This window comes from Platichthys flesus, chromosome 20, assembly GCF_949316205.1.
Source record: "Platichthys flesus chromosome 20, fPlaFle2.1, whole genome shotgun sequence".
Classification (NCBI taxonomy): domain Eukaryota; kingdom Metazoa; phylum Chordata; class Actinopteri; order Pleuronectiformes; family Pleuronectidae; genus Platichthys; species Platichthys flesus.
This window is the reverse complement of record NC_084964.1, coordinates 17,631,019-17,648,844: the sequence shown is the minus strand read 5'-3', so window position 1 is coordinate 17,648,844 and position 17,826 is coordinate 17,631,019. Positions and strand designations below refer to the sequence as shown.

The 17,826-nt window shown below is 48.5% G+C and overlaps 1 protein-coding gene across 1 annotated transcript in view; it reads left to right on the top strand.

Moving 5' to 3' along the window:
- The window catches only part of sdk2b (sidekick cell adhesion molecule 2b), a 224,495-nt gene that overhangs the window by 181,656 nt on the left and 25,013 nt on the right, over positions 1–17,826 (top strand). The window contains 20 exon segments of the mRNA XM_062378780.1: positions 48–242; positions 1,586–1,702; positions 2,075–2,197; positions 2,200–2,241; positions 2,595–2,697; positions 5,206–5,382; positions 6,368–6,504; positions 7,110–7,257; positions 7,929–8,069; positions 8,753–8,934; positions 9,431–9,546; positions 10,500–10,695; positions 11,111–11,209; positions 12,364–12,555; positions 14,453–14,574; positions 14,683–14,792; positions 15,877–16,027; positions 16,132–16,369; positions 17,327–17,442; positions 17,613–17,802. Coding sequence (XP_062234764.1) covers positions 48–242; positions 1,586–1,702; positions 2,075–2,197; positions 2,200–2,241; positions 2,595–2,697; positions 5,206–5,382; positions 6,368–6,504; positions 7,110–7,257; positions 7,929–8,069; positions 8,753–8,934; positions 9,431–9,546; positions 10,500–10,695; positions 11,111–11,209; positions 12,364–12,555; positions 14,453–14,574; positions 14,683–14,792; positions 15,877–16,027; positions 16,132–16,369; positions 17,327–17,442; positions 17,613–17,802 — 2,895 coding nt within the window.

Sequence of the window (17,826 nt, the reverse complement as noted above, 5' to 3'; positions counted from 1 at the left end):
AAATGAATGTTAAGTGATCTAATCCCTGATAATCCCTCTCTCTGCAGGAGTGCCGCAGCCGGACATCGTGTGGTACAAGGACGCTCTGCCCATCGACCCGGTGAAGACGCCCCGGTACAGGGTGCTGGTGGGGGGCAGCCTGCAGGTCAACGGCCTCCTGCCCGATGACACCGGGATGTTCCAGTGCTTCGCCAGAAACATGGCGGGAGAGGTTCAGACCAACACGTACCTGGCTGTCACCAGTGAGTTTCCAGCAGGAGCTCGGTTCACAGCAGACGATCACAACTAAGAGAAAAGTGTTGTTTGGTTTTTACACCTTTTCTTTTTTTAGGCTGTGAGGAAAGTTCCATGTTTGTGGTTCAGCTGGATTCAAGGTCAAGGTCACTGCGACCTCAGATTTAGATTTCACCCGTTAAAGGTCAAGGTCATTGTTACAAAGCCAGGTTTTTTTAATATGAGGGAATTTCTTTCTTAATTTTGGCAGAAAACTTTCACTCTGAATCAAGGGTGAACGGATCGTGGTCAGAGGTCAAGGGTCAAGGTCACTGTGACCTCACTACAAAACACAATTTGAGCGCCAAAATCAGATTTCAAGGTCGAATCAACTGTGATGTCATGAGGTTTTTTATGGAACATATTTCCTGTTACGTCTTGAGACATACAAATACAGATATTATATATTTTAGCTATTAGAAGAATAATCTCTATATAAACTGACATTTAGGCAAGAACCAGTTTACATTAGCTCAAAAAAGACTTTAAAGTCACGTTTTCCGACTCTCACCCAAACGACTGTGGACTCCCGGTGATCTCGTGTCCCGGTGTTAAAATCACCGGTGGTTTGATTCCGGCTGTTTGTCCTGACGTCTAATTCTCGTCACTTTGTCTCCGCACTGCGCCGCGTTATCAGAATTCATGATATTCTCTCTCTCGCTTACTCACCCGCCCTCTCCACGTCTACCTCTCTCTCTCTCCGTCTCTCCCTGACACCCCCCCCTCCTCCACCATCTAATCTTATCATCTCCCTTTTCCCTGCAAACATTAACGTCCCCACTTCTCCCTCCGTCCTCCTCCCTCTGTCCTGAGATCAACTACTGCTCCTGTGACAAACTCCCTCCCTCCCTCCTCCTCGCTCTTCTCCTCCCGGGTGGGGTGGGGTGGGGGGGTGGGGGGAGCGATGATGCAGTTTTCTGTCATCCTATAAAAGCTTTGATTTATTGCATATCACAGATAGGGATTTTACTTATCTACATATTGCCTTCTCTCTCTCTCTCTCTCTCACTGCCTGCACTCCTCCCTCAGTCGGTTTCCCCTCCACCGCTCCCCCCACACCCACTATCTCTGAAGGTGCAGAAATATAAAAAAAACAGAACTGAGCGGTAGCAGGCAGTCACCGGCACCGAGGTGAAGGCCGTGTCAATCCGTAAAGAATTAGCCGGGACAAAGCATCGACTAAACGCCGGGGTGCAGGAGGCTGCCAGCGTTTGAAGTGGTGTTTCCTCCTGTTTTTCACCAGAGACAGTTATTCTCTCATCTCTGTAACCCTCTTACCTTCTCTCCCCCCCCCCCCCCCCCCCCCCCCCAGGCATCGCCCCGAACATCACAGCCGGACCCTCCGACAGCACGGTGATCGACGGCATGTCAGTCATCCTGCACTGCGAGACCTCCGGCGCTCCGAGGCCGGCTATCACCTGGCAGAAAGGTCCCCAGCTCCACACATACACACACACCACCACCCCCCCGCCCCCCCACCAGGATCATGATGTCTGTTATCTATTACACATGGAGCTATAGTTTGCCGTGGCTTAACAAATAAAGCCTGATTGGATTCCTTTTACCGGGATTTACTCAGCGCCGGGCTTTTCATGTTTGCATCCCAATAGCAGATCAAGGAAACACTGTCCTTGTTTCTCCTCACAATCCGCCTCCTGCTCTCCTTCTGTCCCTGAACGCCTGATTCTATCCTCCTCCTCCTCCTCCCTCCCTCCTCCCTCCCTTCTGCCTCCCTCTGTTAACTTATCTCCTTTTCTCATCTGCCTCGTTCTCCCCCCCCTCCCTATTCCCGCTCTTACAGGTGAGAGGGTGTTGGCCAGCGGCTCGGTGCAGCTGCCCCGGTTCACCCTGCTGGAGTCCGGCAGCCTCCTCATCTCCCCCTCGCACATCTCGGACGCCGGCACCTACACCTGCATGGCGAGCAACTCCGGGGCATCGACGAGGCGTCCGCGGACCTCGTGGTCTGGGGTGAGCGTGCACGTTCACGTCCTGTCAAACACAGAGAGTAACCCAGTGGAGGGTGGTTTGTTATTGAGAGTCTGGTTAGCGGAGGGTTGAGAAAACAAGGCTCTGCTGTAGAATAATGAAGCTGCACTCAATCCCCGAAGATACAGAGGCGCTCGTCTGTGCAGCGTCCTCATCGGGGGGGTTTCTGTGCGAGGAGCCATCAAGGAACAAAATACCAAACAGCAGAATGTCATTTCAACTGGAATGAGTTTTTCTGAAAGACTTTCTTTCTCCTCCTCCCTGGTTTTGTTCTTCTCAGGGAGGATACTGTGCTTGTCTCTTACTCTCTCTTTATTGTTTTTTACTCTCCACAGCTCGCACCCGGATCACCACCCCCCCACAGGACCAGAGTGTCATCAAGGGAACTAAAGCCGTCATGACGTGTGGAGTGACACATGACCCCAGTGTCACTGTCAGGTGAAGAAACGCACAAGAATCTAACAAATAAGTTGTAACACATCGGCTTCACAATAAAAGACAAGTTGTGGCTGGCTGCAGCTTTCTAAACTGTTTCTTCAGTTTCACGATGAACCAAAATAACTTTTTTAATACTTCCCATAAAACGTAAGAGATCTCGTAACTTGTTGTTTTGCTCCGTTTGCACTTTTCTCTCTTTCAGGGCGAGAACTTGTCTTTCACTCTCGAGTCTGAGTTTATCTGTCACTCGGAATCCATGCACCCCCGCTAGCTCCGCATGTTTACTGACTTTTAGGGGAACACGCTGCATTCTGGGATTTGCCCATTTATTCAGATCCACACCAAGTTTAATGAGTTCTCTCCTCACCCACTGATTCCTCTGTCCAGTACACAGACAAAATGAAAACAGTTCACTGAGGCTAGTTGTTAAAAAAAGAGGAAACAATGGAAAGCTTAAGTAAGAATTTAGCTGCTTTTCAAGTAAAGTGTAAAACGACCCAAACTGACAGCATGTGATCCATCTCTCTGTATATTTTATTCTAAAATTCATTCTTAAAATAGCTGACTCTGTAGTTTTTGAGCAGATTTTACCAGGATAGTATAAATAGTGCAGTTATTAGGAACTTTTGACTATTCAGGCAGCAGGCCAGTGTGTGTGAATAACAATGAGGCTCCGTGGCACCGGGGGAATAAGCTGTCTCTGGCTTCGGCTACGCAGACAAAACACGTGTTACTAGGATGCATTCATTCCCTGTTTTGATCTAGTCATAGGATCTTTGTGGGTAATAGAAAAAAATCCCTTAAAAGATAACCGCGATGTCCACAGATCAAACAGATGACATGGGAACGTCTGGATCTGGTTGGACATCAATGTTAACAATACAGAGATTGAATGTGAAATAGAATGTCTTGTTAAAGTTCGGACAGGAAGGAAACTGGGAGGTGAACTTTGACGGAGGCTTCACTCGGCTCCATCTATTGTTAATTGCGTTAAAGTTGTGTTGTTGTCCACCGGCGCAGTAAACCGGCCTGTTGGTAACGAGCTGTTTGTTTTGGCCTCTGGTGAAGCTGGCGGCACCTTTTCCTTCTGAAACTTTTAAAGTGACCTGCAGGTAATTGAGCCGCAGCAAATTAGGGCCCAGTGTGAGTCCGCAACCGTGAAGCTTGTTTGTTACCACTAAGTTTTTTGATATGTACCTGTTTGTGTCATACTCCATGTTGCCAGGCTCTACTTCCCTGAATTCCACCAAACGCACACAAACATGGACAGAAATGCGGGTTTGTGCAAAAAAACTCAAGACTTTACTTCCAGCTCCGCCTCCCAGCTGGCCCCCCCAGTGCACAGCGACACACAAAACCATCACAACCCGACGTCTCACTGAGCTCCCGCGCTCGTATTCGACATCACTAACGATCAATAGACCGTTCTGTCCCTTTGGACTCAACAGTCTGAAGCTACGTTCGGGGGGGGGGGGGGGGGGGGCTGTGAAGTTTTGATGAGTGTGAATCCGGCGTTTGATATGCAGCCGTCTGCAGCTATGATATACACACGGGGGGGTGGGGGGGGGGGGGGATGAAAAACCTCGTTAATAACATTCCTCCCAGACGGCAGCGGAACAAAAGGACGACGCAGACCTCAGTTTATTCGTGTGTGTCTGTCGAGAGGAGTTAACCTCGTGTGTGTGTGTGTCACGGCTCGAGCAGGAAACTGAATTCATATTTCAGAAAGTTGTTTTTGAGCCATGATGTTATTATCAATTAATAAAGACTGACCCAAACAAAGATCGGGGTACTTATCCTATTTGTTTTTAAAAATAAGGTTAAAGTTACTCTCAGTTTCATCTGGCAGCTTTGTGCAAATCCTCATTTCATGCTGCCTGGAGCGAATCTCTGTGTGTTTGTGTTACTTTGTGTTCCTCAGTTGACTTTGTGGTTCGGCAATATCGAAAAGCCTCTTCTGTTATTCTTTCATTCTGACGAGAAATCTCTCATTTATCCCCCTGGGTTATATTTCCATGTTTTCTGTTCATTATAACAATCGACCATGACGACACCTCTCACCACCTCTCAGCTAGAGATGAGGGGAAATGGAAATTATGGCAAGAAATGATATTGATCGGGAGTTTCTAGGGACAAAGGTTTCAGATCATTTCCGTTAAAGGCTTTTGGAAAATGGTCGGAGTTGTTGGGGTGTCCTTTACAAAGTCTGTCGGGTGGAACTGGTGAGTAGTGTTGTTCATTGAGTAATAGACTGTAGATCCAAATGGACGTAGACACCGGGTCCAAATAGTGAAGCCAAAGTGGAAATGCCTGATAGCTGTATTCTCTCGACTGACCAGCAGAGGGCGCCTCCAGGAGTCTCAATCTCTAGTTTCTGCTGATTTCTTTTGATTGACACCTGGTACTGTCCAATGGGTGCTGGTCACAGGTGTACGTAGGATGATGATGATGATGATGATGATGATGATGATGCCATCCTCTCACCTGACTGATGACTTTGTGTTCCAGGCACATCTGGGACAAAGAGGGCGTGGTCATCAACGTCCAGTCCATCCCCCGCATGCGCCTGGAGGTGGACGGGACCCTGCACATCTCCCAGACCTGGTCCGGTGACATCGGCACGTACACCTGCCGAGTCACCTCCGTCGGCGGCAACGACTCCCGGAGCGCTCACCTCCGCGTCAGGTAACACCCCCCACCCCCCCCCCAACTCTCTCCCCCCCACCAGCTCGCCCTCATCGCCCTCTCCTCACACTCTTGTTTCCCCAATATTCTCCAGTGCAAAGACACAAGCAGCAACATGTTCCCTGGAGCTTGACAGTGTGTACTCAGACACACACAGACACGTGTACACACCCGGGCGCGTACACACACAAACACAAACACAAACACACACCACCACCAGCCTTTCACTGCTCTTATTGACACCTCTGACTCGTTTCCACTTAAATGATCCCGGCTCCTCGTCACCTCCGCTGTCCTCATTCTCACCCGACTCACTTCCAACCCCCCGAGGGGCCGTCTCCTCTGTCCTCCAGTGATGCTACACACACACAGACACACACACACACTAATGCACAAACACACTCTTGTGCTCAAACAAACACTTTCATCTCAAATCCTCTCTTTCCCCGAATCCGTCCCTGTGACTGTTGTTCTTGTGCACACAGTGACTCACTGCGGGTGGATCTAATATGGATGAGACTAACTTTGTGTTGGACTGACGGATCGTTTCTGTCTCTGTGTGTATCGGCCGTCCTGTTGGCCTCCTGCCTTGTGACTGTCTGTATACAAGGTTTATCTTTCAATCTGCCCGTGCTTATCTGAATTCATGGCCGAATGAATTAACCATCCCCGGCTTCGGCCTCCTCCGTTCACGTCACCGTGCATTTTCCTCCCGTCCGTCTCCTTGTGCCGCTCGGTCCGTCTCCTTCCCTGTGGAGACACGCGGCTCCGTCTCTGCCGTCCTGTCTCGTCTCCTTCTCCTCACCTGTCCACCCGATCTCTCTCTGACGTTATGAGACATTGAGCTGTACTTCAGATTCATGCATGAGATGTTCAGGGAGAAGGAACAAAACGCCCCTGGAACTCTGCGGCCCAGCAGAAGGATTCACCGGGGGAGGAGGAGATTGTTTTATTCATTCTGGGTTGTGGTGCTGTTCCTCTGCAGGCAGCTGCCCCACGCCCCGGAGAACCCCACAGCCCTGCTGAGCAAGTCGGAGAAGAGAGCCATCGACCTGGCCTGGGCCAAACCCTTCGACGGCAACAGTCCCCTCATCCGCTACATCCTGGAGGTTTCTGAGAACAGTAAGTCTTTCTTCTGCTCATGCGTCCTGTTGACACACCTTCAAGATATTAAGAATAAAACAGGGAGCTCGGCTGTTTAAAGGAGAAATAAAACAGAGATTTTGAGGAGAAAGTTGGGATATTTCCAGAATCGCTTGGATCACAAATATACTGGCGTTTGAAAAGGTTGTGTAAGAACCAGACAGACTTGGAGAAACAGAGCGATTGGTTAAAGCCTCATAGTTGGAGGTAATTATACTAATTACTAAAGTCCATCAACATAAATCCCTGTTCGGCTCCACATGCAACAGGTTTGTTCAAAATGCTCTGCAGAATAAAAGCAGCACTTTGTTCTCTTACTTCCATTTATTCTTAAGAGTCTTTTTTTAATGAATCTGAATTTAAAAAATGTGACCTTCCGTTAGAAAACGATTTCAGGCATGAGAGTGAAAATCCTTCGTGAATATTTGTGAAATTACTCGAAATATTTGACTCCTCTCTTTTATCAAAGATATTCTAAGTGGCGTGGAGGTGAATCGTTAGCATAGCGATGAACAATATGCAACCTGCACATGTAGAGCAAGGTGTCAAATTAATATTTTCTGTTATTTTTATCCTCCTCCCAGATGCGCCCTGGGCCATCCTGCTGGCCAACATCGAGCCAGAGTCCAAGGCGGTGACGGTCAATGGTTTGATCCCCGCCCGCTCCTATCAGTTCCGCCTCTGCGCCGTTAATGACGTGGGGAAGGGGCAGTTCAGCAAGGAGACCGAGCGGTGAGCTAATAGACAGATTAGACAATTCACCCTCTCATCCAGTCGTCCCCCCCCCCCCCCCCCCCGATTCACGAGCTCGTTGGCAGGGCAGTGGTGGTGATGTCACTCCCATCACGAGGCATCTTCTCCCAAGACACTCAGGGTGTTACATGAGGTTAAATATACACTGATGAGCCTTAAGGTTAATACCAGCAATGGCTGACTGGTGTATGTGAGCGTTTCACCTATTCTAATGAGCAGACTGGTGAACAGGAAACCAGTCAGAGGCTGTTAATGAAAGGAAATTAAACACTGAGGCTGTTTTCACATGTGAACTGTGGACAACATCTGGATAATTGGGTCGGGACATTTTTCTGGAGGTTTGCATTTCACATATGAAGAAAGCAGCAGGAGCTTGTGTTGATGTCAGATACGTTCAGGAGACGGGTGGCGTCCACGTAGAGCAGCAGGGGGCCACGATGTGCCTTCTCACATAAAACCCCTCTTTCAAAATTTCACCGAAAAATGTCCAGACTCCAGAGTTGGTCTGAAACCAACGTGAGAAACATTCAAGATAGAAAAACCAGATGATTTGTCCATCAACTGAAAGGATCCAGATGTTTACCTCTAATTGAGCTGAAAGTAAATGTTCTGTGTGTGCATGCGTGTGTGTCTATCTGTGTGTGTTGCAGTGTTGCTCTGCCAGAGGAGTCCCCCAGTGCTCCCCCTCAGAATGTCATTGCCAGTGGTCGGACCAACCAGTCCATCATGATCCAGTGGCAGCCGCCGCCAGAGAGCCACCAGAACGGCATCCTCAGGGGATACACCGTCCGGTGAGATCCCAGTTACACGTCCACTTCTTACTGTTTCATATATTTACACATTCAGTTTTGCTCATCATGAATCTAAAGGAGGCGCTCTGGACTTTACAAGTAGACAAATGAAAATATATGTGAGAAAATCAGTTAATCATCCACGTTCCTGATTGATGGGTTGATGTTTTTTTTTCATTTCCGACCTTCAAAACTTGTATTTACACTTCACACATGAACGGACTTTAAAAACAACATTAACATCTACACAACACAGACACACACACCCACACAATACACACAAGTCCTAGTTAATTATCTTTAAATCAAACACAGTACGTTTCACAGCAGAACCCCCGACAGTGTCACTTAACACCGCTGCAATTAAAAATCATTTAGTTTGACAGAAAACTCAAATTTTTAATGACTGTTTTGACTTCAAAAACTTTATTGACTCCGACGGAGGGAGTCAGCAATATGCCAGACTGACTGTAAATCATGTAAACATGTAATTACTTTGGTTTTCTGCGAGTCCTTTATTTATTCCCTCCAAATGAAACAGCAGGTGTTCACCAGACATCACTCGTCAGGGGCTTTTAATTGCTTTTCTCCTTTGCTGATGCTTTGTCTCCCCCTAGCAGGAGATGCATGGTACTGCAGGTCTGAAACTCTGCCCTGTTTGTGTGTGTGTGTGTGTGTGTCAGGTACCGCCTCACCGGGCTGCCCGTGGACTACCAGATCAAGAACATCACCAGCCCGGAGGTGACCAACCTGCTGCTGGAGGACCTCATCATCTGGACCAACTACGAGATCGAGGTGGCCGCCTACAACGGGGCCGGTTTGGGCATTTTCAGCCACAAGGTCACAGAGTGGACGCTGCAGGGAGGTGGGTCAGATAACAGCTGATCTACAGACTGTTTTCTGGTTAACTCTGTGTTTATATGTGTTCCCTGAATGTGCCTGATTAGATTCATTTATTGTTCCCTGTGAATTCAGTGAAAATCTCAATATCACAATGTTAAATAAAGTTAGAATTCTCTGGGATCTTTCCTGACCCGTACCAAATAAAACCGTATATGTATTATGGTAATTTTTGGGTTAAATCAAACATACAAGCGAACCAGGACTGAAATAAGAGATCCTGCAGCAACACATAAACCAACTGGTTTGTGCTTCTTTAGCTGAAGCCTTCTGCTAAGAGCCATTGCCGGCATCAGGTGTCACCAGTCAGAGAGCTATGGCAGCCGGTGCTCTGACCCGTGCACCGAGCGATCAATACTGACCTCAGAACAGATCCCTACACAGACTTCCACCAATCTCTCACACCTTGTTTCTTCTTCTTCTTCTTCTTCTTCTTCTTCGTTGTTCTCTGTCCATCCCAGTGCCCACCATCGCCCCCGGGAACGTGCAGGCCGAGCCGGTGAACTCCACGACCATCCGGTTCACCTGGATGGCCCCCAACCCCCAGTTCATCAACGGCATCAACCAGGGCTACAAGGTCAGTGGCCATCAGCCGCCCATCGACAGAACTGTCAGAGGGAGAACTTGTGGAGTCGGGCGGTGTGATGTAGCACGAGGCGGCGGACAGCCAAGGAGGAGGGGGGGGGGGGGGGGGGGGGGGGACATTCGGTTGTGAAGGATGGACTCCGTTCTTCCATCTGTCAGTCGGGGGTCATTCTCTTTATCGTCGCAGCCATTTTTCACATGTTTCATTGTGAAGTCGATGATGAATGTCTTCATTATTTTGTCACGGGCTCTTGAACGTGGTCCATCTCGCTGTCTCTTGTGTACACCCCCCCCCCCCCCCCCCCCCCCCGACACAAATGTAGTCAACAGGGGATTGGTAAAGCCTCATCCATAGGGTGGTTCTATTCTCCCTCCGCCTCCATTGAGACTTCATTATATCATCGGGGTTCTCTCACCTCCTCTCTCTCTCTTTTTGTCTGTGTGTTCAATGGTTCCTCAACAGGCCTTACTCAGCAGAGGGTGGGTCCGGGGGGGGGGGGGCAGGAGTCACTGTGCAAATGGAATCTGAATCTTAAAGACCAGCTTTTCCTCCAGGGAGAGAATTAAGCGGCTGTGAGGAGAAAGGGGGGGGGAATGGAGAAAGTGAAAGGTGATCGAAACAAGGAAGAATTAGATGGAGAGAAAAGAGTGAAAGAGAGAAAGAGAGGGAGAGAGAGTCGCAGCAGCTCTCTCTTCCCTGGGAGCTCCCTCGCTTCTCTCTGGAACCTGGAAACGAACCCAATAGAAAAAAGAAATGCCACGGGGACTAATTACCCTCAGCTCCTAATTGGTCGATCCAGGTCCCATTTGATTGACCTGCTGTACGCGTGATAGGACGCCATCATTCCTCTCTCGAGAGAGACGTGACGCTCGCTTCCTCTCGCATCTAAATGTGTCTCTATGTCTGTCTGTCTGTGGTAATGTTCTTCTGTCTGTCTGGTTCAGTTGCTGGCCTGGGAGCCCGGCCGAGACGGGCACGTGTCGATGGTCACGGTGAGACCGAACTTCCAGGACAGCGTCCACGTGGGCTACGTGACGGGTCTGAAGAAGTTCACCGAGTATCACACCTCGGCGCTGTGCTTCACCACGCCGGGCGACGGCCCCCCCAGCCCCCCCAAAGCCTCGAGGACACACGAGGACAGTGAGTGACTTCTTCTCTGTCCCGGTGGCGGGCGAGGGGGACACGAGCGTCTCCCAGTGACACCTCCTCCGGGCTCGATGTATAATTCATGCAGAACAAAAATTATATGGAAGTGCTAATGATTGAGTCTCTTCTGCATCCAGACAGGATTGTGGTAATTGGGAATTAAGTCCCTTAGACTAGTTAGGCTTTAAAAACTCTTAATTTTCCTCGACTTGTCATCAGGCAGTTTTCTAGCAATTACTTTGTTTTTGCCGATTTCGTCCATAAACACATTTTAAAATGCAAAATCTGTCGCCGGGTTTGGAGCCAAGTCCAATATCCGCTCTGGTCATCAGCGAGCTCCGGCTCCATGTTAAGTGGATCAGTTCACCCGTTGGCCTGTCCCATTATTCATATCCCCCCCCCTGTCCAGCTCCCGGCGCCGTGGGTCACCTGAGTTTCACTGAGATCCTGGACACGTCCCTCAAGGTCAGCTGGAGCGTGCCCGTGGAGAAGAATGGCGTCCTCACAGGTAAAAATCCCTCTTCTGATTCTAGAAACCTCTGCTGGGACATCTTGAGACATCCATTCATCCTCGTGAAACATGACATGTGTGAGTTGTTAAAGGGCAAAGAGGAAGATGGTGCCCAGTGGTGCTGGTTCACAAAGAGACCAATCACTAGAATTAGTTGTAACCCCCCCCCCCCCACCACCCCACACACACACACACACACACACACATGTTATCTCCACAGGTGGGTTCACGTGGGACAGTTCCTCTTTATTATTTGTTGTTTATTTGGGTCATGGAGCCTCAGACACACAGCTGTGCGGCCTTGTCCTTTTTCCCACAAAAAAAAAACTCCTTATCTTAAAGCATAACAAGTCTTAGCTGAGGTAAGTAGAGTGAGGGGGGGAACTGGTCCCATCCGAACCTCCTCAGGGAGACGATTAATGAATTAGTTTTGATTCTGCTTCTTATAAAAAACCTTCGCTTGTTGTTTTTTGGTCGTTATTTTGAGTTTGTGCCATAAATTAAAGCTTCTTTTTACTTAAGGATCAAATCGCTGCAAAGATTAAATCTGTGATTCCTGTTCGGTGAAATAAACCAAAGCAAGAACATTTGTAAAATCACACACATAAATATTTTCTCCCACCAGTCCGGGGCTGTAAATGCAAAACGTCCTCATTAATGATCTTTCTCGGCACAAACTTGAAGAGTTAAGGGAGAAAAGAAAAATGCTCACTAGTGACATTAATATTCAAGCGTTTACCGAGGCTGGGATTTAGGAGCTTATTGTGAAAAAGTGTTTCTCCAAAACATTTTAATGTTGCCGCTAATTCCCAGGAGACAAACACTGGCATGCCATGTGAAATTATTGATTTGGCAAGAAGTGTGCGGCCTAATGCCTTCTGCAATCACATGAAAAGAGCTGCTGGCCAAAGAGCAAATTACATTAACTTTGAGAGGGTGAGGATGTGTGTGTGTGTCTGTGTGTGTGTTTGTGTGTGTGTGGGGGGGAGTGGGCGGGAGGAGGTATAATCACAGGCTGATTTAATTTGCTATATTCAATTTTTCATGAAGTTTATTGAATATTAGCTAGCTTAGTTAGCTCGCCCTGTAGCCTGTGAGCCGAGAGACAGGCTGGTGAATTTGTTTGTTTCCTCCGTCTCTCTCCTCCGCAGGTTACCGCATATCGTGGGAGGAGTTCAACCGGACCAACACCAGGGTCACCCACTACCTGCCCAACGTCACCCTGGAGTACAGGGTCACCGGGCTCACCGCGCTCACCACCTACACCATCGAGGTGGCCGGCATGACGTCCAAGGGCCAGGGTCAGCTGTCGTCCTCCACCATCTCCTCCGGCGTCCCACCAGGTCGGTGACCCCACGATAAGCAACACACAACGATACAATTATAAACAATTCTTCACTAAAATGTTTAAAAATGACCAGACATATGTTATATATTGTCTTCCAAAATGTTTCCAATAACTTAACGGCAAAGTTTCCCCCAAATATGTTATATTTAACATATAATACTTGCTCATTTTCTCACTGAGCACTTAGAAATGTAAAGACACATGGTGCCTTGTCCAGATTAGGAGACTTCTGCCTCCTCCTTAAAAATAAAAAGGACTTTTGTGATGCTCACAGCCCTTTGCATGTGAAAAACAACCGTTTGGATTTCTGTCCGTATTTTTCATACACAGATAAAGTGTTGAACTTATCAATATTTTAACTCTAAACATCAAATCAAAAGAGCATCAAGCTCTGAAGCTCCTGAAGTCCTGGTTCCTCCGTTTCCCCAAAACTTCTGCATCATAAATTCACTCCTTTTAAAACTTCACATCTCTAATTTGTTATGTGAGCTTTTCTTTTTATGTTTAATAGCCGGGGGGGGGGGGGGGGGGTTGGTGGTGGTGGTGGGGGGCATCTGCTGACCCTCCCCCTTCCGGCGTATTTACAGTTTCACACTGAACCTGGTGAACGTTTGTGTCGTCTGGCGCCAGAGACACAATGAAATCAGACCTCGCTCCCTTTCATCTGGGACAGGACATAAAAGGAGCGCCCCCCCCCCCACCACCACCACCACCACCACCACCACCACCAAACACGTGCATCCACAGAATGAGAGCTCCCAGGAGAGCATCACGGACAATTACAGTGTTTAATGATTTCATATTTGCAAAAACGAGGAAATACAATGCCCACGTCAATTACCCTCTGTGAAAAAGCTGTGAAATGACAGGCTGTTAATCTGAGAGCGGCACTTACAGCCCCCCCCCCCCCCCCACACACACACACACCAGTGATTAATCCCACCGCATGTGTGCACGTGTCGGCTAAACGCTGATGTCCCCCTGCGTCTGTACTGTAACGGCAGCGGCTAAAAGCCCACCTCATCTATCGGTCACGCAATTTCACCACAATTGTGAACGATCCGCATTTCATTATCGCCAAACTCCACGTGGGCATTTAAGCCGTCACCTCCCCCTCGGGAGCGATTGTGTCTTTTGGACATCAGGTCCTCTGTCCACTGTCCAATATGTCACAGTTTCCCTGACGTTAATGTCTCCAACGAGGATTAATGTGAACACTGTTGGGCTTTGGAACAAGGAGGGGGGGGGGGGGGCATGTGGTTGGTGTAATGTTTATCTCAAGGGAAGCATTACGGGAGGGGGGGAGGTATTACGGGGGGGGGGGAGGTGAAGAATTAATTATTCATTGCGGTGGCACTTACCTGCCTTGATGCAGAAAAAACAACACAACAAACACACAAACACAAACAGACAATGACATTAAAATGCACAAACCCCCCCCCCCCCCTGCTGTTCTTTGAATTTTCGAGATTTGTTCCTCCTCCAGGGTTTTGCAGGGGGGGGGGGGGTGCCTTCTTATTGTTTACTCTGCTCCAGTGTAAACAGTAGGACATCAGATTGAATCGTATCTCCAGATAACTGCAGTGTAATTGACATTCATGACATTGTCTCCGCCTGTGTACTGAGTGTAAGCACATTTTCCCAAATCTAATCTGCTTCTTTTTTTTTTTGTTGTGCCGTCTCGGCTGAAGTTGTGTGTCACACGAGGGAGGTAATTAAGTCTGTTTGCAGTATCTGTGCCGCCACAAGGGGGTGCTGCTGTAGATGGATTTTTCTTTCCCCGTCAAGCAAAGCCTTCCCTGAGGCAGCAAAACAAAAAGAGGCTTAGAGAAGTTTAATTAGTTTGGTTCCCTGCATCATTCCTCCTTCTCTCTCTTTGTTGCACCTCTCAGAGCTTCCCGGCCCCCCCACCAACATGGCGATCTCCAACATAGGCCCGCGCTCCGTCACCCTGCAGTTCAAACCCGGGTACGACGGCAAGACGTCCATTTCCCGTTGGCAGGTGGAGGCTCAGGTGAGGATTCAAAACATTGAGTTATGGATTTGATTGATTTCCTTTTTAGATGAGTGCTTCTCTCGCTCGCTGCTGATTCCAGTCCGTCATGTTTTCTGTTTGTCTCAGGTCGGAGTGGTCGGGGAGAACGAGGACTGGGTGACGGTCCACCAGGTGTCCAACGAGCCCGAGGCCCGCTCCTTAGAAGTGCCGGGACTCAACCCCTACACCTTCTACAGGTAGACGACTAATGGGTTTAAACCGTCTGGCTTTTAAAAGGCTGATAGTTTGAGTTCTAAAAACTCTGTGGTTGCACTTTAGTCTTCGCGGGACAGACAGAGACACATTCCCTTCCTGACTGGGTCGGATCCATCACCACTGGACTCCCAGCAGTAAACCCAACACGGATAACAGATTACAACACTTTATTTCCACAGTTCCACCTCGGTGTTGCTCCAGGAGAAGAATTCCGACTCAGCTGCAGAGTAGACAATCTGCCTCCTGTCTGTACAGAATGTACGCCTGGAGTTTAGTTTTTTGTTTAAAACACTATTTTAAAATGAAATATTATATTATATTAGATTGAAGCTAGATTTCATCAGTTTCCCTGGCAGTCACCCTCCAAATGAAGTGAAATCAAAGTTCTTACTAAGTCAATAAGTTCCACAGCAACAGAGAGTTCCCACAAAAACACAGAACATTATAATTTTTAAGAATAACCTTGTCAGTGATGATTTGAAAGTAAATTCTTATTCATAGCTGGAAAACCCTGAAAATGAAACACGTGCACATTGTGACAAACAACAGGTGGAAGGCGTAAACACTAATTTCCTCAAATCCCAGGAGCTTATCCTCTTTTTCTGTTTTCTGGATCTTTGGATTCGAGCTTGTCGGGGTTAGTGTGAATTTATAATAATTTCCCAGTGTGAGTGAGATCTTTATCTCCGTGCAGTCGGCCAGTTTTCCACGATCGCAATCAACGCAACCAATTAACGTTTCACAGAGTCGATCCCCAAAGAGCCTCAGCCGCTGTAGCTCTCATCACTAAAGCCCTGGCGCTGCCACTTTACATTAAAGCTGAGGTAAACAATCACAGCGGATGATTTTTCTCTTTTCTGAAAAACAAGCTCTCTACTCAGCATATTCATATTCATATTCATATTTATATTCAGCGATGTGCTTCATAAGCAATAAGCCTCACTTACGAGGAGGCCCACTCGATGCCGGGGGGGGGGGGCATTCCGAGCCATGATTTCAGTTCACAGTAAACTATCCTTTTTTCCAGGAAGGTGCATTTTAATAATGTTAAACTCCAAACACCAGGTTCCGGATGCGTCAGGTGAACATAGTGGGAACCAGTCCTCCCAGTCAGCCCTCCAGAAGGATCCAGACGCTGCCGGCTCCTCCTGACATGGCCCCGGCCAACGTCACCCTGCGCACCGCCAGCGAGACCAGCCTCTGGTTGCGATGGATGGTGAATACCAGTTTGATTCTTCTCACGTGTTCATCATCCGTCACATCTCTGAATCATCACATCATAAAAACACTTGAATCCTCATCTCCTGTTCGTGTGCACAGCCTCTACCTGAATGGGAATACAACGGGAACGCGGAGCAGGTGGGCTACAGGGTCCAGTACTCGCGGGCCGGGTCACTGGGCCGAGCGCTGATCCACATCATCGGAGATCGGCTGGAGAGGGAGTTCACCATCGAGGACCTGGAGGAGTGGACGGAGTACGAGGTCCGGGTCCAGGTCGTGAACGGCATCGGGACGGGACCCTGGAGCCAGCCGGTCAAAGGCAGAACCAGAGAGTCTGGTGAGTCGGTCTGTTTGTTTCTGATCAGATATTCCATAAAAGAAAAGATCCCAACGTTATAATCTCAAGAATAAGACATAGATCCCACGTGTTCGAGCACTCAAGTGGTTTTTATGCACAGAAAAAGGCTGATTCATCAAACTCTATGTAGAATTCTGTATATTTCAATTGTTTGCTGCTGAATATTGAAGATAAACTCTGGTTTTTAAGTATTTTTGAACTGATCTACAGTTCAGCTTCACTCTTCAACCCACTCACAAGTGACATAGAACAGGATCCGACTGAGGAGGAGTGGGAATGAAAGAGGGAACGTTCTCCACATTCACACAAACTCCTTCTGAAGCTGCTATAAGATGCACAGTGTTGCACCAAAGCTGGATTTTATCTAAATGAAAAGCTTGAATACTTTTCTAACTCTACGTTTATGCAAAGTCAAAGTGGAGAATCTACATTATCAGTCACACGGTTTACACTTTGCCATATGTTGAGTGTGTTTGTGAGCAGACTCCTGAAGCCGCCGGCCTCTCTCTCCTTGCTCAGTCTGCACCAGACGCCGGGTCGAGCGAGGAATGGAAGCAGTCTGAGGAAATTGAGAACACATGGATAACTTGAATGTGGAATTCCTGCGCTCTCTCTCCTCTTTTTTGTTCCACTCGCTCAGGCAGATTCTTAGGAATCAGCGCATTATGTCCAGGGCTGAGTGCCAAGGCCCTTTTCTGTTTTCCCTCTGCAGCCCTGGAGGGGTGCACCAGGAAATCAAAGGCTCTCTACGTGCACACACGAGTGATACAAGCGTAGCAGATCCCTCAAACCAGCCTTGACTGTCGCACGCCCACGTGCACACAGTGAACACACACACAGAGGGAGCGTGGCAAATGCATTTTTTTCAGAATGTGTGGTAAACAATGGACCGTTCCGGCGTAATGTCCCTCTCTCTCTGCTGTCTCTGTCTCCCAGTCCCGTCCTGTGGACCCACCAACGTGTCGGCCTTCGCCACCACCTCCAGCAGCATCCTGGTGCGCTGGTTCGAAGTCCCTGAGCCGGACAGGAACGGCCTCATCCTGGGCTACAAGGTCTGCTCCTGCTCTTTATCGACACTTATCCTTTATTTACAAAGCAGCTAAACACTTCTAGTTAGTTGTTTTTAGAGATGTGAGTTATTTCTGGCCGTATACAAAGCTGCAGGGTCACGTTTTCACTGTTTCTCCTGTTTTTATAATTCTCTGTATCTCCCCCGGATCAGGTGGTGTACAAGGAGAAGGACTCGGACAGCGCCGTCCACTTCTGGACCGTGGAGGGGAACGCCACGCACAGCGTCCAGCTCACCGGCCTGGGGAAGTACGTGCTCTACGAGATCCAGGTCCAGGCCTTCACGCGGATCGGAGACGGACGGCCCAGCTCGCCGCACATCCTGGAGAGGACTTTGGACGACGGTGGGTGAAACGGTATTATCGTTA